Raw genomic sequence first — 22,561 nt, 5'->3', positions numbered from 1 at the left:
AATGCACCTGCCTCTAGGTAACTGTCAGTTTATTCCATGCCCTCGGGATCATGTGTTCTTATAACTCTGTGCAGGACGGATGCAGGTACATACTGGGCTATCTGTACTAAAGTCTAGAACAGGTTAACAGAGTCTAGAGACAGAAGTTAATTCTGCTCCAAATACTGAACCCCAAACATATGTGTAAAGGTTACAGATATTTTTGTTAGACAGCAATCTGCAAAGAAAGTAAAGTTAAACATAATAGTATTCTGCGATGAAAAGCACAAACATAACCTTTTCTGTTTTATTTTTCTTTATAAATCAGATACATTTTAGATGGTGCTCGTTTTTTTTTTAACAAATTAATATTTCTCGTTAAACTTCCAATCCCTCACACACATTTGACATGTTACTTTTCAATAATAGAATACCGAACTGTGTTACATAAATCTTCATAAATGAAAAATGAACAAACGACATTGCCAAATAGACTAGCTCGCATGGCGTAAGCTCGCTCTAGCTCGCATGGCCACTGGATCCAGCCAGCCAGCGGAGGCTGATGTTCACTAGAGCGCAACCTCTGCATGCACGATGCATCCCTGAGTGCTGCTGGCGTGGATTTGTCGTCAGCTGCTCCAGGGCTTGGGGAAGACATCCTGATGCTCAGGCTCTAAAACAGATGTGTTGCATTAGGAGAGAACACAAACATGCCAGCATTCCTTAAATCACGAATTGTCTCAAACACGCACCATCACCTACCAAGGCAACAAAAGGCTGCACCGAGTTATGCGATGATCTGCGTTCCTTCCGAAGACGCATGGATTAAGAAGTTAGGACAGAGACAAAAAACACAGTGAGCAGGCGCAGGTACAACGTGCAATTCAGCCTTTGAAAATACCCAGGAGCAAACAGAGAAGGACAATTACATACTGCTTAATGGAAGATTTCCTCAACGCAAAACATGTAGCATCGAGGCTGTTCTTTTCAACCAGAAGTAGGTGTTTGTTTCATTGCAAATGGCAAGCAGCTGAAATAAACACACCGTGCCGTGAGTCTGTGAATGAAAACTCCACAGCCCGCCAATAACTGAACAGAGGCCAGTCGAAAAAATATATCGCATCAGTAGTAAAGAGATATCCCAAAATCACATTTCCCAAAGTAAAGGAACGAAGCCACTACAGCAGTGTGCAAGAAACTGCGGGAGCGAAATGAAAATGTAAAGTAGCTGATACCTTCATGAACGAAATAGGACAGGGTGAGGGTGAGGAAAGGGTGAGCTCTAAACACGTAGAAACATTAATCTGGGGCAGAGAAAACCAACCCTTCGCTTTTACGAATCAAGAAGCATGGCATGAAGGTTGACAAAAGCAAACAGTAACAGCACAATCTTTCAGAGACAACTTTGACAATAACTTATAACTAGTCGCAGCACAGAGAGATCTCGCGATATTCTATTTAAATCAAGCTATGCTATTCTTTGTGTATTTAGAGGGGTTATTACAAACTTTTTTGTCCACTGATGAGGGTTCATTTTTCAAAGAGTTAATTTGGTTTTCAGCTGCCATTTGTCTATCTTTTGTACTGGGACTATTTTCCGTATCGTTTTTAGCGCTTGCCGTCTCCAGCTCGAGTGTCTTCGAGTCTTCAGAGACTGTGTTCTCTGAGACGCCCTCTGTGTCTTCCAAGATGTTGTTACCATTGCTCGGAAGCGCATTGTCAACCGGTGAGTCTGAAAGATCCAGGCGCTCCGGGCTGGACAGCGGGGATTCGCCCTCCGAGGAGCTATCGAGGCAGTGTTGGTCCATCACTGAGCTGCCGCTCTGCTCTGGACTTGCTACGGTGCTCGCCTCCAGTTCGGCTGCTGCAAGTTCCTCAGTAAGTTTAATGATTTCGTTTCCTCGTCTGTCGATTTCTTCTTTCTCGAAGGGTGGCCGTGGTAATGGAGACCCAAGGCGGGGGCTGCATGGCTGGGCATCAGAGGCCTGGACTGGTTCTTCAGTGGCAATCAACGGGGCGGTCGGAGATGGACTTCTTTTTAAGTTCGCATTCTTGTATTGTTCTAAGGCAGAAAAGGGACAGAGTATGACCATTTGGGTTTATACAACAATAGGCAATTAAGAAAAACATCTGAACAACTAACAACTATAACAGACACATGCTTATAATTTTATTCTATCTGGCAGCATTAGAAATCCCCACCATGAAATGACAAGCATCTATGTTTACAACAAGCATTTGCAATGCAATAGGTCTCGCATTATTAAGGTTTGAGCTATTGGCATTGCTAAATAATGCAACACCAATAGCTCAAACTTTAATAATGCGAGACCTATTGCATTGCAAATTCTTGTCGACTCTGTTTTCAGTAAAAGACAACTGTCTAAATAAGCACAAATGTGAAATGAAATAATAAGCAGGTGCCCTTAAGCAGCATATTAATTTGCTTTGGGTATTTGAAGTAGCTTGTGGCTAGCTCCAAGGATAAGCTGGAGGCTTTAAAAAAAACCTTCACAGCATCTGAATCATGAGGTTCTACGCGGAACTGCATTGTGTTTCTGTGAAATCCTATTACAGAAACCAGGACGTGATGAGGGGCAGAAGCATAGAGGTAAAAAGGGTGAGGGGACAAAATACACGTACGTTACACTGTACATTTGTCCATTACAATGATTTCAATTCGAGAGCACTTCTCTGCCTGCTTGTACTGCTATACAACTGAAGTAAAATAAATATGTCATGTGTATCTCAAAAGCATGGTGTTACATACCTTACAATGGTAATTGAAATGTGATGTGTAGAGAAAGACATTCACGTTCTGTGCTATTTACATGTTTAATCCGATCTTTTGAAATGTGGGTGTGGGTGTGGGTGCTCCGATTAAATCTTTTAGCATGCAGGTCTTTGGGCTGTACTGACCTGGTGCCCATGACTTGTTGGATTGCATTCAGGTTGTTCGATTACATTTACAGTGGTTAATCCGCCATGTACTGTCTAAAAAAAAACGGTAATATACATCTCATATTTCTCCTTGTTTCTTTCTCTTTGTTACTCCTGGCACTAGTACCTGGTAGTAAGCCAATGCTTTGTCATTCCTCACAGATATTCGTCTGAGTACCCCATGTAAGTGAGTTTTGACACCTCAAACTGAGGGGCTTATTTACGAGGTGGTTTTGCGTCCCTCTTGCATGGTGCAAGGTGGTGCAAGAGTGACAAGCCTTAAGTCCAGTTTATTAATCCATTCAAGAACACTTTGCGTGGTCCTTTGGGGCCACATACATCTAGAGTAAGGCCGCACAGCACAAATCGCTGCCTTGCCTTACTCTGCCCTGGTAAGGCTTTCCATGGGTGTTGAGTGGGTATTCCCACGCAACTCCCATGTTTTTTTTTACTCATTCCCAGATTTACTAGCACTGGTAGCCCTGGTAATGTGCCAAAAAGTACGCCTTCCCAGGAGAGGCCCGAGGAGAAAAATATTTTCTTTGTTATTTCCTCTTTCTGTATGTTGTGCATTCTGAGGCACCAAATTAGGAAAATGCCTCTCAGGATTGTTTTTGTGCAGGAAGGTGTTCCTCCCTGCACAAAAACAATCCAACAAGCAATGCAGGCACTAGGGTGCCAAAAGTGCATCAGTGCAGGGGAAAAGGCAGGAATCACCGTACTGCAAAATACAGCGCATTCTTGCCTTTTCCCTGTCATGCAGCGTAGCAAAGTGATTTGCTGGGCTGCACTGCGTGACAACTTCGTAAATAGGCCTGAGTGTTTATTGCTTCTTCTTTACATGCATCTCAAAAGTATGAATGTCTCAATTAGCTACTAACAGGGTGGACTGGCCATTCTAGCACTCTTGCTATTTTCCTAGTGGGCTGCAGCCTAGGGTGATGCATTCAGAGCAGGATGGGCCACCATGACCCTGAAACAAAACGCCCGTAAACTCGTACTATTCACGGCCTCCTGCAGTGTTGTGCTACTTTCAGCATTTTTTGCCATTGCTGATTTTGATTTCCATTCCAGGCCTGTAGCCCTCGGTACTACCTGCAGATACTTCAACCGTGGTAATACTCAGGTACCGTGGCCCCCAGGTAACCATGCTGCGTTATCATGGGTTATAAATATTGAATCTAACATTTTTTCCCCTGTCCACACCTTTGGAGAAAGGCCAAATACCAGTATCGCACTATGTATAAAAATAGGGTAATTACAAAGCGTGCACTGTAAATATTAAGAGCATAATTCCGTAATCTGGCACATGGTACTTTATAACAGCATGTCTAGGAGGCGTACAATAGCACGTCACAGGTCGTCAAACAGTAATATATACATTATTCAAAGCACACCGCTAACATGGCACGTAAAGCCACAGCTCCTGGTCATTAGACGTGCACTCCATGTAAGCCTCCTTATAACGTTAAACATACAGTGACATGCCTTGTGTATTTTAGACAGAGAACAGAAACTGCAGCAAACACGTGAGCAGTACGTGGCGTCCCCTGTTATAAATAAACCCATTTTGCAGTGGAAGGGCTGCAGCGGCGTGCCCCGCACTGCACCATCTGCTGTGTTGTGCCATGGAAAGCGTAAAAAAATACTGCTGTGTTGACCCCGGAATACCAAGGGCTGGGAAAGCACTGCTTGGGGAGTAGCAGGTTGATTATCCATACACCGGCTTCCTCTGCAGCCTCCCCTCTCCGCCCAGTGCATACAATGAACCAGGGCATCAATAAAGGCAGGTCTGTCTGGGCACAAAGACCCCGTGGCTACAACTGCCATGTGTGCCTTCCCCCTTCGCCAACACGCACACTCCTTCCATGCCTACGTGACCGACATGCAGAAGCAGCACCCCTGGTTACCGAACAAGGAAGCACCCTTGGGTAACCAGCTCATATCTGAGTCAGAGGGAAATAAAATAATATACGTATAAAAACAGAACTACATTTGTCGTGCAAAACCTCCCTGTACAGATAGAGAGCCCTCACTCTGAACAACAACTACCAGGATCTTTTTCTAAAAATACATCCCTAGATTAGTTAAAGGGCTATAGCTAACACGAGACAGGGATCACTGTGTGCAGGGAAGGCGGAGTGAGGGGGCGGGAAGCAGCAGTCCAATGGAACCTCCTGTCGTTTCCCCCTAATTCTATTTTACTGTAATTTTTCATTTGAAAAGTCCAGACGTTAATTCTACTCTCCCTTTAATAAAGCGTGAAACGTAATTAGTGTACTGCTGGCGCTATACTTAAACAAGATGGGTAGTGACTAAATTGAGTTTTTGAAGTGCGAAAATTAAATGCACTGGTGCGTTTTGGTCTCTTGTATTTTTGTTTGGGTAGGCTCGCGTACAAGGCATTGCAATATGTAGCCGGCTCCGTCGGGCACTTCCTCTCCATCAGAGTGCTCAGACTCACTCCGCCATGCAAAGGGGACACCAAACCTGACCTCGCGGGGGCTGCCAGGTCAGGCCCTGCCACCCCGACACTCACCTCGATCCATTTCTGCACCTCGCTGAAGGCTGCCTCGGGGGCCGGCTCCTGCAGCGCCAGTGGCACCCCGGCCAGCGCGCCTTCCTCGCGAGCCCGCTCTGCTCCGGAGGAGAGAGCCGCAGCGCGCACTGACACACGGGCATCCTGTGCTGACACCGCTATCCTCGGCCAGGTTGGTTCACAGTGAAATGGATCCAAACAAAAACAGATGCTCGCGAGCCACAGCGAGACATGTGGTTTCAGTTATCGCGCCCATGTCTGGGCACCATAATTGAAACCACATGGCCTATTGGTGTCTATTACGCGCACCAAGCGCGTAATAGACACCAATAGGCCATGGGTGGAGCAATGCGCCCGCCTGTGGCCAATTGCGTGCAGTCTTTTATTAAAAGACGCATGCAAAGGCCAATCAGGTAGTACTAAAGGAAAAGCACACGCAGGAGCGTGTGCGATTCCTAGGTCAGCTACTTAAACCCCGTTTTTCCCTCACTAAATGTCTTGCGATACACGGGCAATGCTGCGCACTGCACCGCTAGGCGCGAGACCTAAAAAGGCATCAATTTACATGAATTCAGATACAATAACACAAAAATCTTCCAACAATATTGTCATTGCAGCGACACACGATAGGAAATTTGATGTGAATAACTCATCACTTTTACAGTTAAACTACAATTCAAGCGTGCTTTTTGCCTGATATATAACCTATGCAAAATATATGTCACTGAGGTCGATAGTTACCTGGGTACAATAAAGTCCCAGTTTTCGTTTTCAGATCAGATTTAATCTAAATGGCTTCCTTTGCTTTTGGGATCTCGAAAGCAGTGTTTTCTCTTGGGGTCATACACCTTTTCTCCCACTCCGCCAAGGTAGCTCTGATATATGAAAGGGCAATCAAGCAAGAAAAACTGACCGATCTCCCACAAGGCTACCACGTGGAATTTTTTGGGTCACTAATACCTGCCGAAACGCAGGCCTTGCTTGATGGAGGTTTCATCTGACGATCATTTCAACTGATCATGTCTATGCAATTAATAAATAAATATGTACAGATGGAATAAGGGACACACTACTCGGTATAACTTGACTTATAAAGTGCTTTTGGTTAAATCGATGCATCAAGATTTCACCAGAGACAGAGCTAAGAATCACTGAAGTAATTCACTTACTTTATCCTAGTAGCACGGCACTGTGCTCTTAGGTCCTCATTATGAGTGGTCTCTTAAATCCATTGGAGCTTCTAACAACAGTTACCGGCCCCATTGAAGTCTATTTTTTTTTTTTTACTTTCGCACAGATTTCAGCTGCTGAAAACGAACAAAATTTCTGTAAGAAAGTATGGAGAAAATGAGGGATAGTACCCCACTATCACTGATTGCCCTGGTAATTCCTCATTTCTTATAGGGCCCTCAGGGTCCAACTCATAATGGGCTGGAATATCCCCACCCTGGTGTGACCGGTATTATTAACCCTGGGGTGGGGAAAATCTGGCCCACTTTCTATTCAACTCGTAAGGTGGGCCTTGGTAGGCCAGGGCATGCCATGGCTTGCCATGGCTAAGACCCGGCAAAGTCAAACAAGAACTGGCAAAGACAAAACGACTGATGTTTTGCTTGGGGCATTGTTCAGAAAGAGGTAGGCACTTTTCTGTGTGCTGCCCCCAGCAGCCCTAGAAAGAAAATCCCACAATGGAACAACAACTTAGGCTACAACAATTTGGAAGCTGTGAGTAGGGCCCATTTGTTGATCAGACAAACCAGAATATTCAAATAAGAATTTTATGAAAAGGAGTCAGAAGATGAAATTAGCATTGTAAGTGGTGAAATATGAAAAGCACACACGCCTTAATATTGCATAGTAAATACTTTAACAAAGAGCCTGTATTTTTGTTCCATCTTAAAGAACGCTTAAGTACTTGCACAGTTTTACTTTGTGAACAAAAAACCCTGTAGATTCAACATGTCATCTTGAGAGCAAAGTAAAACAAATGGACATCCAGGGGTGATTGGTGAATAGCACTCTGTCTGTATTACAGTATAAGGCACCCAAACATTAAAGACAACAAATAATTAAACAGGAATTAAAATGCCATTGTCTCAGAAAGGTAAATAAATCTAGCGCACAAACTGGGTCTAATCTAACAAAATTACTCTATGAGCACTATTATCTAAACGTAATAGCTACAAACTGGGAAATCCATGGAATGCCATGGCCTTGATGTATAGCCCCTCCAAGCAATGACAAACTATAAAACCACAGGGTGCTGACTCAATGCCCACTCCCTCTCTCTACTTCCTATTGCAAGAACTGATGATACAAAGCCTTTGAGACAGCTAAAGTTGTCTGGAACCAGATCTTAAAATAAACTGAACCAGGATCTTCTATTTCTGTCTTTCGCCAGCTGGAGAAAACCTACTGTATCTGCCTCCCTGTAATACAATGAAGCAGCAACTTAACCAGAAGTTCCCTTATTGAGACTTTGCCAAAATGGCATGGTGGATTCTCTAGTTTTCTACTGGTGCCCAAAGTTTCTATTTACTTCCAACTAGAACACTAAACTTTCACATCTTACTTTTAAATGTATCTTGTGACTTGTTTTATCGCTTATGGCTCTGTATAAATGTTTATTATAAACGTTTAATAAATATTGTATTGCCTGGTCACTTCAGCTATTCTTTATTAAGAAAAACTATGAAAGCACAAGACTGTTTTTCATTTGCGTCCTATCACACTGTTGCATGGGGCATGCCTCTTGTGGTGGTTTCAAGGTACGTTTCTTAGGCCACAACCCTGTCAGAGCCCCTTCCCACTTTTTATATCCCACTTAAAATACTGCCAACATACTGTGCAATATACACAAGATAACTGTTATGATTCACATACAGAAAATAAGGTGGCATGGCGTTTGATGGAAATGGGGTCTCTAGTTGGCTTGGGTATGTACCATGTCCAAGGAGGAACCACCACTCTAGGATTCTCTCTGTGTTCCCACGAAAAGTGAGATAGTCACTATATTGTGATGGATATAGCTTGGATTAAAAAGACTCAAAATCCAGGTCTAGAGATCCCATATTGAATTGTATCTGGCTGGTCCTGATGAAGGTGGTCTTCACTGCTGTTCTTCCACCGAAACGCGTTGGCCATTTTCTTCATATTTAGTCAAATGACTACGGTCACATATTGGACAACAGTTACAATGCGACAGGATGATTAGTGTCTGCTTTTGATGGGTTGTATGTTTAGAGTATGTGTGGTTGTGGCTCTCTACCTGGTTTAGTGAAATTTATTTTGTTTTTAGAATATATGAATTTGTGTAACTTATGTTCTGGACACACACTGATGGTCCTAATGTGTTAATATAATATCTTCAATGAGTTTTTTTTGAGCAATGCATATTTAATAACTTTTGTATTTAGGGAAAAAAGTTTTTTTACAAAAAAATGAAATAAATGAGTAAATCCCAAAAAAAAGAGAAGATATGTTTTGTGTATGCCCTGTGGTTAAGAGGTATTTCCTGTGATAAAAGTATTTATAGGTCATGAGGGAGTCTCTCAGTTGTTCTGGTTTATCGCTTCCCCTCTACTCCCTGACCTGAAGTGAGTTTGAGAGGGGGTCCCCATTCGATTCTATTTGGAACCACCACTCTAGTCAGGGTTAGCCAGATACACACCCTAAATTAACCTGTGCTCACCTTTGGTAGCTTGGCACAGAGCAGTCAAGCTTAACTTAAGAGACGATATGTAAAGTATTCGTGCAACTCCTAAATTACAGTAACACCAGTTTAGAAAAATAGAGAATGTTTCTCTGATTAAAACAAGACCACAATGACAGCAATCGAATCAGTAGAAGATGAGATATGAATTTTTTAATATTAAATGTGAAAACAGTCAATAGCGCTAAAAGGTTACTTGAGGTCGCACTAAAACGGGCCAAATCTGAAAAATCAAGCCGACCACGATGGAGAGCAGGTCGAATACAGTTCCAAACAGGTCCTGCTGTAGTTCTACTTTCTCAAGTTGAACCAAGGGTCCAATTTGCAGGAAAAGAGTTTGCCAGGAGCACAATGAGTGTCACTGGTGGTGGTTCGCAGGTTGTGAAGAGCCTAGCCAACCCCTTTACGTGGAACCTCCCTGTAGACAAATAAAAGGCATTGCAAGAGGATGTCCCACTTACTTTGAATGATATTGCTAGTTAGCTCCATGGTAAAGATGATAGACTATTACGTTTCATAAAGCCTTCTCCATGTGTAGGAAGCTGGGTTTCTATTGCAGAACCCACCCCCCCTACACTTTTTGCCAGATGTCTGATGCACTTTGACTTGATTTGTCCTGGGTCCCTGCCAATCAGGTCCACAGGGCCTGTGTTTTTCCCAAAATTGTACCTTTGTACCCCTAATTGGCAGCTCTCTGGCCACATGAAAGTCCCTTGTAAAAGGTACCATAGGTACCAAGGGCATTGTGACCAGGGACAGCCTCTAAGGGCTGCAGAACATATTGTGCCCCTCTTAGAGGTCCTGTACCTTAACATAGACACACACTGCCATTTTGGGCTGCGTGTTTTGGTGCAGAGAAAAATGAAGAGTCGACACGGCACAGTGTGCCATGCCTGCAACTCACTGCCTATAGCTGTGAGCCCGAAACCAGTCCCAGGATGCTTGTTTCCGGTCCAGGGAAGACGTGGCTTGGCAGTTCGGGCTGGACTGTTCCCATGAGGCACAGGGTCAGACTGATTTGCATATAGCCATGTCTGAACTGGGGTGGCTGAGTGAGCTAAAGAATGATGATGGATTAAACCGAGATCAGTTGACTGGGGGTGAGTGCTTGTAATGTTCAACACTCCGTCCATCATCCCCTTTGGTTTTGCTTTGTTTGCCCCAAGTTGGCAGTGTATGCCCAGGTGTGGGTCCATTACTCACTTTGTCACTGGAATCAAGATAGCCTGGTTGATGAGGACTGTGAGCCCGAAACCCGTCCCAGGATGATAGTTTCTGGTCTAGGGAAGATGTGGCTTGGCAGTTCGGGCTGGACTGTTCCCATGAGGCACAGGGTCAGACTGATTTGCATATAGCCATGTCTGAACTGGGGTGGTGGAGTGAGCTAAAGAATGACGATGGATTAAACCGAGATCAGTTGACTGGGGGTGAGTGCTTGCAATGTTCAACACTCCGTCAATCAGCCCCTTTGGTTTTGCTATGGTATAGGTAAGTCACCCCTCTAGCTGGGTGCACTATACCAATGGTGAGGGTACAGTTGTATTAGCACTGTACCCCTACAGCGTCTAAGTCCATTCTTAGACATTGTAAGTGAAGTAAAGCCATAAAAGAGCATATGGTCTGGGAGTTTGTCATTATTAACTCCACAGCACCATAACGGCTTTACTGAATTCTGGGAAGTTTGGTAGCAAACCTCCCAGCATAATAAACCCATGCTGATGCCAGTGTGGATTCATTATTCAATGCACTCAGAGGGCATCTTAGAGATACTCCCTGAAAAACAACCAGCCTCTGGTGGGTTACCTGACTGGTAAACACCAGACTGCCACCACAAGACAAGTTTCTGGACCCCTGGGGTGGGAGCCATTGCTCCCTGAGCCCAGAACCAAAGCCTTTTTCTAGGCGGAGGGGGTCACACTTCCCCCAGGTCAGGAAGAGCCATTTGTGGCAGGGGAGCTTCAAAGGCCTAGCCGCCTTCATAACGCGACACCCAGCCTCTCCTGCTATCAGGAGCAGGACCCCTTCCTGTCTCCCCTCCTTTTCGGCTGGAACACAGGGAGGAATAATTAGAGCAGCCCGGAAGGTGTGCCCACCTCTGCCAATCCCACCCCCAGGTTGGGGAGGCAAGATGAAGCCCACTCTTCAGTGCCCGCCATCTTGCTGATGACAGGCACTCTCCAATCAGGATTAGGAATTATGCCCAATTCCCCACATGGGGTGAGCCCACCAAGGGTGTAGTCACCCTAAGGTCAGTCGCCCATTGGCGACTGACCTCAAGAACCGTAAAACGCCCCCTAAATAGGTATTTAGGGGGCAGCCCTGAACCAAGAAGGCAGATTCCCGCAAGCTACAAAGAAGGACGAGAGAAGATGCCCAGCAGAGGAGACTGCTGAGAAGAATTGACTTGGCCCCAGCCCTACTGGTCCATCTGCAGTTTCCAGAGATCTTGTGCCAAAACTCACTTTGTCCTGTGGCCAGCAACCTCCAGAACCCTGGGAGTACTGACTGCCTTCAACATAGTCCAGATCTCCTGTGAACAGCAGCGCTGTTCAAAAGAAACTCCCAAGACAGACTCTGAGCCTGCTGAGGACAAAGAAACTCGACGACTGGAACCATCACTGCACCCGATGCCTACGGCCCAAAGTCGGGTAGCCCACCAGTCCCAGCGAGGTCCCCCAGCATGCCAGAGACCACAAAGGGTTAACCCCTCCAGGACTCTCCGATATCTCCTGCAGCCTCTGCACACAGACCCTCCCCCCCAATGTGAGTGGCCCGTAAGGTGAAATCCAACCTCAAAAGACACCCATGCACCCATCTGCCCTGTGCCTTGGAGAAAAGAAGCCAAGGTGCACCTACGACCCGAGCCCTCCAACTTACCTGCCCATCTGTTGGTTCCTCCTGGAAGTCTTCCTGGACCGAGCCTGCAGCCAAAATCCAAAACTGGCAACTCCTATTGAAAACAACAGGGCACCCATCACCAAAACAGCACCCTACACACGGCTGCCCCAGTGTGGCTGCAACTTGTGTGTTAAATCTGATCCCCCTTTGCCCTGAGCCTAACACCAGGAGCTTTGTTCCCACAACCTTGTGGCCTGCTTGTGAGCTGCCACAAACCGGAAGCCCCCTATTCCCCATTGTATAACATTCGGCTTCAGCACTCTGCACCCGGCTGCCCTAGTGCCGCTGAGGGTCTTTTAAGAGTGCATCCTTGACCCTGGGGGAACCCTGGTTCGAACCCCAGAATACCAACTCCCAAACCTAAGTACTTACCGTTAAGTCAAAAACATTGTTTTCTGCCTTAGGACTGCATTGACTGCTTTCTTGTGAAAATTGTTCTAAATGTGAAGTTGGTTTGTATGAAAACCTAAGAAACTGCAAATGCATCAACACTGATTTATGTACCTTTTCTCTAGTAAATGTCCCAGAGTTATATCTAGGCATATCACACTGAGTAGAAAAAGTTACTTGAAAAGTTATCTGAAAAGTAATTCAAAATGTTTTATAAACAAATTACTTACCATTAAATCAATCCAACTGCATTCAAATTGTATTTCACTGCATAACTTCTGCAAAGTATGATATACTTACCGGTACCAGGTCTGGCTTGGTTCTAGAAAAAAATATATAAATAAATATATAATATTTTTTATACAAACAAATTGTTCTGAGTTCAGTCTTTGAGTGTGTGTCATCATTTCTTGTCTAAGTGTGTACAATACATTCTTAACACTATCCTCTAATAAAGCCTTATGTTGTATTTATATTCTGCCTATGGTTTGATTCCTTCTTCTATCCTTTCATTCCTACAATGGTTTCCTCCGTCCCCCATCTTTTCCTTTTATTTGTTCTGCTCCTTGGGGAACATTCTGTAAGCGTTCTTACGGTTTGTGTGACAGTTGAACTGTCAGCTTTGTGGGCTATGGGTGTTGGAAAAATAAAGACTACAATACTTACCTTTTGGACTTTGTTATTTCACTGGTGACGATCGTGTTGTGCAGAGGACAGGGCGATCAACATCCCACCGACGTAGCTGAGAGGTGTTCTTATGCGGTTTCTGTGAAGAAAAACTAGCGATTATCCATCACTGAAGTGAAGCGGACGTTCGGCTTGCGTTGAGAGGAGTTCTAACTGGAGAGGAGTTCTGATCGTCTGACTCTGGACACTGAGCCATTCTTTAGTAGTTCCTGTGTCTCTTTGAAGGCAGAACAGTGACTTCCGTATGCTGAGGCAGTTTCTCGCGTGTGCAGGTCCAGTAATTGGTGAATCTTTCAGGTCAGGCTACACCCATTTATTTGTGTGGTAGGCGGCTCCCGTAGTGCTCTTCCTGTTGGCGTTCGTGGCAGAGTCATACCCCGGCACTATATTCCCGGTGCTAATTTTCTCTGGTGACGCATGAGACTTTCGAGTCCGACTGCATCATGAGGTCTCTGTTGACATGCTTTGATAATGAACGTCTTTGGTAATTAAGTATGAATTCCTTGAGACCAGCTTGTTTGCTTACATTAGCATACGCTTGGATGGTGTTGCATTTTTGAAGGAAGAATCTTACTTTTCTGCTTACAGATTCATCACTTCTAATGGTGCTGTATTGTCTGTGAAACCCTTTTAACTTTGACATTAATTTGGCTCACATTCAACAAATTCGTCCTGAGGATTGGACAAATTCCAGTGTCTGTGTTCTTACTGCGGTTCAAGATACTACAGAGTTTCTTCTTCAGCAAAGGCATCCTGCAAACAAACCTTTTTTTTTTCTTCCACAGGTTTCAATATGTTTCCTTTCTTGTTTTTCAGTAAATACTATATATGTATTTTGCCTTTAAGCAAAGTTAAGAGCAAATTCAATATTTTTCATCTACAGTGGAACTATACAATTACTTCATGGCTGCGGTGAGTATGAATCAACCCCCACCCTTTATTTCTGAAGCTGGGGAACCGATTTTAGCATGGAAAGGTTGGATAACATTGTTCAAAACATATCTTATTGCTACTGGTGGTAGTGGGTTCTCTGCTATAAGGAAGCAACACATTTTATTGCATAACCTAAGCACAGCGGGGAGAAACGTTTTTGATAGTCTTCCTGAATTGGGGGAGGATGAGTAGGGAAGCGGTGATGTTTATGCTAGCACTATCAAAAAAATTGGAGTTACAATTTGCAGATAAGATAAATGTCGCCCTGGAGAGGCACACATTTTTTGGTATATCCCAGGGAAAAAATGTAAAAGTAAGTAACTATGTCACAGTCCTACGGCGTTAGCGGACACTTGTGAATTTAATGAACTAACTGATTTTCTCATAAGGGATCAGTTAGTGCGTTGTACCGACAACAAGATACTACAAGAAAAACGTTTGGTCTGTAACCCAACTTAAAGAATGCGATTGACATTGCAAAAAGTGTTGAGCATATTGTAGAATGCATTAGAGAGATGCGCGTGTCAAGTGAACATGAGGTCAGCCAGATCTGTGGGGAACTTAAAAGTGTGCGTGCAAAAAAGACTCACAAAAATGGCGAGTCGGTTACAGATTTAAGTAAAGAAAGGTACAATCAAGTATCCAAGCTCTAATGTTTTAGGTGTGGCAGCACGGGACACTTGGCCAACAATGTTGTTTGCTTAGCTAGGACAGCTTTGTGCAGGAAATGTAACAGCAGGGGACATTTGCATGTGTATGTAAAGCTATAACCAGCAGATCTGTGAGTAATATTGAAAATGTTGAAGAGGAGAGAGGAATGTATGTTCTTCAAGTATCTGTGGATGGTGGAAGGAAAGAGCATGGTGATGTTCCTCCCAAGCGCAAAATAGGGTTAGATGGTGAGGATATAGAAGTCTATGCAGACTCTTGTTCACCTTTCACCTTTCTAAACAGTGAAACTTACCATGCTAACTTTGGGAACAACCATGTCCTTTCAAGAACTGGATGTGGTTCCAGTGGGGTACAATAAAGATCCTATACCTCTTGAGGGAATGGGAACTATGAAAATACCATTCAAGTACAGCAGCACTGTGGGAAAGGTATACATAGCTAATCGCCGGTTTAAATCTTTAAGGCTGTTCGCACCAAAGGGATTTAGAAATCAAATTGGATCGCACGACAAAAGTACCTTTTATGTTAGTTGAGAGGTCAGTCTGTGATAGAGTTTTTGGATAAATTCCTTGAAGTTATTACAGATAAGTTGTATTGTTTGAAGGAGTTCTAACATATAATCAAATAAAAGATTGTGCTAAGCCCATTGTGAACAAATGTAGAACTATTCCTTTGATGATGAGAGAACCCCTCAAGCAGGAGTTGGAGAAACTGATTGGACAGGGTATGATTGAGCCTACTGAGTGTGCTGAATGGGTTGCACCCATCATTATCACGTCAAAATCCAATAGCAATGCCATTCGGTTATGCATTGATTTAAGAGAATTCAACGCAAATATTTGGGTAGATAGACATCCCTTGCCAAATATCAAGGAGATGTTGAGATTGGTAGGTAAGGCAGAATTCTTTTCTGTAATAGATCTCTCTTCTGCGTACCACCAAGTGGAATTACATCCCAAAAGTAAAGCTTTAACATCTTTCATTACCCCTTTTGGTGCTTTCAGATTTTGTAGGATGCCCTTCGATTTGGCTTCCGCTGCTGCGGTTTTCCAGAGAGTGATGCAGCAAGTTTTGATGGGAGTAGATCATGTGTTGTGTTTCCAAGATGACTTATTAATTTTTGGGCAGACAGAAGGAGATCACAAAACTACCCATCAAAAGGTTTTGAACAAACTTGAGATTGCTGGTTTGACATTGAAAGAAGAGAAATGTCAAATTGGGGTCAGATCTGTCACGTATTTAGGACATGTTATATCCAATTAAGGAATAAAACCTAAAGTTGATTTGGTGTAGGCAATTAGATTGGCTCCAGTTCCTAATAGTAAAGAGGAACAAAAATCTTTCCTAGGACTTTCAGAATACATTTCCAAGTTAGTAAAAATGTTTGCTGACATCACACACCCTTTGAGAAATTTACATGTGAAATTCGTGTGGAGTGAGGAATGTAATGAAGCCTTTAGCAAACTTAAATATGTGATTGTGAATGCACCATTTCTGGGACAGTTTGATACAAAAGAAAACACTATAATCACCACTGACGCTGGTACTAAAGGGATTGGTGCAACCCTCAGTCAGGTTGTGGAGGGGGATGAGAGAATTGTAGCGTTTACTTTAAGGGAAATGCCTGAAGCGGAATCTAGGTACTCTGTTGAGAGAAGCTTTGGCATGTTTTTGGGAAGTGAAACATTTCAGCGTTTTAGTGTGGGGGATACCTTTCACATAGATAACTGACCATAAACGGCTGTTCAATGCTTTTTCTGTGACGAACATTGCAAGGACCATGCCAAGAATTTCTCAATGGTTTTTGGGATTGGAAGGTTCTAATTTCAAAATTGTGTACATTCTGGGGTTAAAGAATCAAGGTGCTGATTGTCTGTCTAGACCTTCTTTATGCAACAGACGATTAGAGAAGGACCAGTAGAGGAGTTTGTAGTTGCATCCGTATTGGATGGTGTGAAAAGACAAGAATGAGAAAAGGGTGTTGAGGATGCCCCGGTGATTACAAGAGGCACCGGGGCATCAAATTAATGCTCCCTGAAAGATTGCGTGAGAAACTTATATACTTGGCTCACGAAGGTCGTTAATGTGGTAGCCTAACCAAAAGCTAAACGAAACTTTATTTCTGGTGACCTTGTGTGGATTCTATGATTGAGAGAAATATAAGATGGTGTGAAAGCTGCGCTTACAGTGACAACATTAAACGTGTGAGGAAGGGGTCCATTTCAGCGGTGGAAGTACCCTCAGTCCCTTGGAACAAGGTGGCTTTATATATCATTGGCCCTATTAACTAAATGACTGGGTGGAAGATTCATATTGACTTTGGTTGATAATTATTCAAAATGGGTAGTCATCAAGATTGTGGATAATATCGTTACCAGCACTATCACTGCATTTTTACAAGATGTTTCCGGAGTGAGGGAGTTCCGCAAACCCTTGTAACGGACAATGGTGTCTAATTTACTTCTATGCAAATGAAAAAATTATTGCATAGTTTTTCGGTAAAGCATTTGCAAACTGCTCTTTACTTGCCAAGAGCAAATGGTTTAGTTGAGCGTGTGAATTGTTTGATAAAGGAATGTATTCAGCTAATTAGTGCAAGAGGGACAAATAAAAAAAAATCATTGGATAACATGATCTGGTCTTACCTAGTTACTCCGCATTCTATCACAGGGGTATCACTGTTCAAATCATTAAAGGGAAGAGAACTGGGTACTAAATTAAGTCCTCAATGGTTAATAGGGTGTAGTGCGGGTGGAATAGACCGTGTAGAAATCATGCAAAGAATTAACAACCATCAAAGAAAGTATGTAAGTGATTACAACAATAAGATGCGAGGTAATGTGATAAAATGGAAGACTGGAGATGCTGTGAGAGTAAAGGTGCCTAGATCTGTGTGCTCTGGTTCTTCTAAGTTTTCAGCACGGAATAGGATCAGTAAGATTTTCAAAAGCGTTGTAATTTTAGATGATGGTCAGACATGGAGCTATGACAGGAATGTGAAATATAACAGTGTGGGCAGAACGGTGGAGGAGGAAGCTCTTGGTTCCTGATCCAGGGACAGCCTCCATGGTCAGTATGGGAAAGGTTTTCTGCATGGTTTTCACAAGAAACCATCTCGGCACAATGATTAGGACATGTACTAATGCATACCTTTTGCTCAGTTTGTGTATTATTCTTAGAACCTCCTCCGTTTTTGCACAGTTTTTTTAGCATCACTGTTTTAATTCTTTGTAGTGCTTTCTAGTGCTAGTGGTTACCGACCCATCTCCCTCCTCCCCTTCACGGCCAAAGTCACAGAGAAGATCGTCAACGTCCAACGAACGAAATCGAAGAAAACTCCATCCTCAACCCCTCCCAATCTGGATACCGCAGCAACCACAGCACTGAGACCGCGCTACTTGCCGCCACAAATGACATCCGCACCCTCCTTGACCAAAGACACAACGCATCCCTGATCCTTCTCAACCTCTCTGCAGCCTTCGAAACCATCTCCCACAGCAAAATCACTGCCAGACTCCACGTCGCCAGCATACAGGGAACCGCCCTCGACTTGCTCCGCTCCTTCCTCACCAGCAGAACCCAAAGAATCAGACTTCCACCCTTCCTCTCTGAACCCACAGACATCAACTGCGGAGTACCCCAAGGATTATCGCTCAGCCCCACGCTCTTCAACACCTATATGGCCACCCTCGCCGCCAACATCAAACAGCAAGGACTCAGCATATTATCCTAAGCCGACGACACCCAGCTCATCCCCTCCCTCACCAAGGACCCACTCACCACCAAAGTCAACTTCCAAAAAGAAATGAAGGACGTTGCATCCTGAATGAGCAACAGCTGCCTGAAGCTTAACTCGCAGAAGACAGAGGTTCTTCGACCCTCCCCCTTTGAATGGGACAACACTTGGTGGCCCACCGCCCTCGGCAGTCCCCCAACCCCACAGACCATGCCCGAAACCTCAGCATCGTACTCAACTCCTCCCTCTCCATGCCCGACAGGTCAACGCCGTCACCTCCACCTGCTTTAACACCCTCCGCCTCCTCCGAAAGACCTTCAAATGGGTCTCCCCCGAATCAAGAAAGTCAGTCACACACACACTCATAACAAGCAGACAGGACTACGGAATCGCCCTCTATGCCGGTATCAACAAGTCTCTGCTCCGCAAACTCCAGACCATACAGAACACCGCAGTCAGACTCGTCCTCTGCAGTCCTCGACACAAACTCATCTCCCAACACCAGCGTAACCTCCACTGGCTCCCCGTCGAGAAGAGAGTAACTTTCAAAATACTCACCCATGCCTACAAATGCCTCCACAATACTGGACCCCAATATCTCAACTATAGAGTCTCCTTCCACGTACCCAAGAGGAACCTCCGATCGGCAGCCCTTGCCCTCACTGAACCTCTGCGTATCCACAGAGCAAGAACGGGTGGAAGAACCTTCTCCTAAATTATGGCCAAGACCTGGAACGAGCTCCCGATCGACATCAGACGTGCCCCCAGCCTGCACATCTTCAGGAAGACCCTTCCAACCTGGCACTTCGACTGACTGGAGCTACTCCCCACCTCACTCCACTCCATCCCCCAGCGCCTTGAGACACTCATGGGTGAGTATCATGCTTAAAACTCCCAGATTGATGATTGATTTCTGTTTATGGTATACATTGTACCTTTTGTGGCTATGGGAAGGAGATGTGTTGTATTTATATTCGGCCTGAGGTTTAATTCATTCTTATAAACTTTCATTCCTACAATGGATTCCTCTGCCCCCCTTCTTTTCCTTTCATTTTTTCTGCTGCTTGGGGAACGCTCTGTAAGTGTTCTTACGGTTTGTGTGACAGTTGAACTGCACAAAGCACAATTGCTGATGTGCTCTGACTGAGTGTGCCCTGGGCTCCTGCCAATCAGGTGCCATTGGCCTGTGTGCCTTCCCTAAAACTGTATTGAAGCTAAAACCCAATTGGCATCTCTGGCCACATGTCAGCCCCTGGTAAATGGTACCCTAGGTACCCAGGGCATTGTGACAAGAGAAGACCCCTAAGGGCTGCAGCACTTATTGTGCCACCTTTAAGGGCCCTGAACCCTGACACCCACACACTGCCTTTGCAGGCTGAGTGTCCTGGAGCAGAACTAAACAAATATTCGACATCCCTGTATGCCATGCCCACAAGCCCACTGTCCTGGCATACATCAGTCACCCCTCCAGCTGGGTGCCCTATGCCAGTGGTGTGGGCACAGGTGCATGAGCCCTGTGCCCCTACAGTACCCAGGGCCATTCATGGGCACTGTAAGTGCAGTGATGCCATGAAGAGTATATGGTGCTGGGAGGTTGCTATTACGAACTCCACAGCACCACAATGGCTACACTTAAGACTGACAAGTTTGATATCAAACTTCTCAGCATATTAAGCCCACACTGATGCCAGTGTGGGATTTAATGTAAAATACACTACAGAGGGCATCTTAGAGATGCCCCCTGAAACCTAACCTACAATCCCCGTCTTGTCTGAGAGGCTGCCTAGGTTGTCACACAGCAGACATGTTGCTGGACTCCTTGGGTGGAGAGCCCCCGCTCTCCTGGGCCTGCAACAATGCACATCCTGGGCGAGGTGCTAGGTCTCCTCCCCCAGGATGAGCAGGGGGAAGCTTCAAAGGCATGCCACCTTTGTGAGCTTCTCCAGGCCACTTGCTGTACTCAGCAACTGGCACCCACCAGTTCTGACCCCCACTCTGACAGGAAGACTGAAGGGAAACCCTACGCGAGGAAAGGGGGTGTGCCAACCTATGCCAACTCCACCCCTCAGGTGGGAGAGGCGAGGTGAAGCACAACTCCGGCCTCCGGCCATCTTGAGGATGGGGAGCCCTGCCAAATCAGAGATAGGCTCCTGCCCCCCTCCCACTGGAGAGGAGCAGGCTAGGATAGGTCCCTGTCACCCCAGGACAGGGACCTATTGGTCCCTGCCCTTCCCCTACCTGTAACGCCCCTAAATGTAGTATTTAGGGGCACCCTGAACCTTCCTTCCTCAGATCCCGATTCGAAACAAGAAAGAAGACCAACAAGAAGAAGACCTGCCATGCAGCTGCTAACAAGAGGACAACACCAACTGACTTGGCCCCAGCCGTACTGGCCTGTTGATCCTTGAACCTACTCCTGCTAAATCCCAGCGTGTCCTGCGGACAGCAACTTCGAGAACCCCGGAGGACCTGCCTGCCTTGACCCTCTTAGAGACTGGAACTCCCATGAGCAGTGGTTCTGCTCAAACAGCAATACCCCTGGTGCCAGCCAGGAACCGCGAATCCAGCACACTCTGCACCCACCGAGCCTGGCCTGTGCCTGAGTGGACAAAGACCACGAGGACGTCCCCCCGGCGATTCTGACCTGGAATCCAGTGCCCAAGAACCCTCCTCGATGACCCAGACGCCGCCTGCAGCCTCAGAACCAGGGACCCCTCCAACCGCAACCAGCAGAGGGTAAGATTTCCAGACGTCCAAAGACACCCCTGCACCCAGCGCCCCCCGGCCTCCTGTGCCCAACTCTGGGGTGCCTACCAATCCTCCAAGATCCCAACTTACCCCTCAAAGTGTTGGTCGCTCCTGAAGAGTCTCTGTCCTTGAGCCTGCAGCTTTTGTGCCCTTTTCAAGATCTACATTGAATAACATTGAGCGCCGGACGGCTCAAAAGCACCCTGCACCCAGCCGCCCGAGTGCCTCTGGCAGTGCACCCTTTGCCCTTATCTACTTCCCCATTTGCCCTGAGCAAGTGACCAGGAGCCCAGCTCCCACAGCTGCGTGGCCTGCTAGCCAGCAGCCACCAACCGAAAGCCCCCTGCCTCACATTGGATAACGTTGGGCCTAACTACCTCTGCACCCGGCTGCCCCTGTGCCTCTGAGGGTGTACCAACTGTACCTACCTGACCCTGGAAGACCCCTGAGTCTATGCCCAGAACCTTAACTCTACCAGTTGACTACTTACCTAAAAGCAGCTAACTCACTTTTCTCCCATAAGCTAACATTGACTGGTTTCACTTGGAAATTCTTTTAAGTGTGGAGTTTTGGAACATTAAAATATTCATCTAAAATCAGCCGAACCACGAATTCCAATTTACTCACCTGCTATCAGGAGAGACCTCAGTGCTGCATCTTTTAGCCCAGTACTGACCCTGCAAAGTAATTTTCACCGTACTTACCAGTACCTTGAATTTCCTTCTATAGCATATCATTGCTTGCTTTTTGCTGAAAAAGTTTCTACAAATTAACTAATTGCATTTAACTAAGAAATCCCCATTGAGCTCAATGTTGCATTGTGTTTGAAATTGCCTATTGCAACAACTGTAACTATTGTATTCAAAGAGTCTTTAACTAAATCTGTCTCATTCTGAGAAAGTATATTTTAATACCTTGTTGGTTATAAAATAAAACAACTATATCTTTTGATACAAAACAATTGTTCTAGAGTTCAGTTCTTGGGTGTGTGAGACCATTTGCTGACTGAGTGTGTACAATTTATTTATTTATTTATTATTATTTGTTTATTTATTTATTATTTAATGAGTGTGTACAACAAATGCTTTACACTGTCCTCTGATACTGCCTTACTGCTCGACCAAGCTACCACTTTAGAGAGTAAGGTTATATCTAACTTTAGCCTCTGCCAAACGTCTGGGGACGGTGGTCTCTCTACACACTGTACCTTACTTGGGTCCAGTATTTACAGAGTCACTTCCTTACAGCACCGGAATATAACACAGCGACCAAGGTATTTTCCTCCAAAATATTTTATTAGCATATTTTGAGGGCTATGATGCATTTC

General features: G+C 45.0%; 1 protein-coding gene across 5 annotated transcripts in view; it reads right to left on the bottom strand.

The window, feature by feature from the left end:
* Nucleotides 1–272: 272 nt before the first annotated feature.
* Nucleotides 273–22,561, bottom strand: part of CCDC149 (coiled-coil domain containing 149) — a 480,627-nt gene continuing 458,338 nt past the window's right edge. For all 5 annotated transcript variants that reach the window (XM_078678386.1, XM_078678383.1, XM_078678387.1 and 2 more), the window contains one exon: nt 273–2,041. In XM_078678386.1, coding sequence (XP_078534512.1) covers nt 1,443–2,041 — 599 coding nt within the window. In that variant the 3' untranslated portion in view covers nt 273–1,442. The remainder of the gene's footprint in view (nt 2,042–22,561) is intronic.

The sequence above is a fragment of the Lissotriton helveticus genome, chromosome 2_2 (assembly GCF_964261635.1).
Source record: "Lissotriton helveticus chromosome 2_2, aLisHel1.1, whole genome shotgun sequence".
In the NCBI taxonomy this organism is placed as follows: domain Eukaryota; kingdom Metazoa; phylum Chordata; class Amphibia; order Caudata; family Salamandridae; genus Lissotriton; species Lissotriton helveticus.
This window is presented reverse-complemented; position numbering and strand designations above follow the sequence as displayed.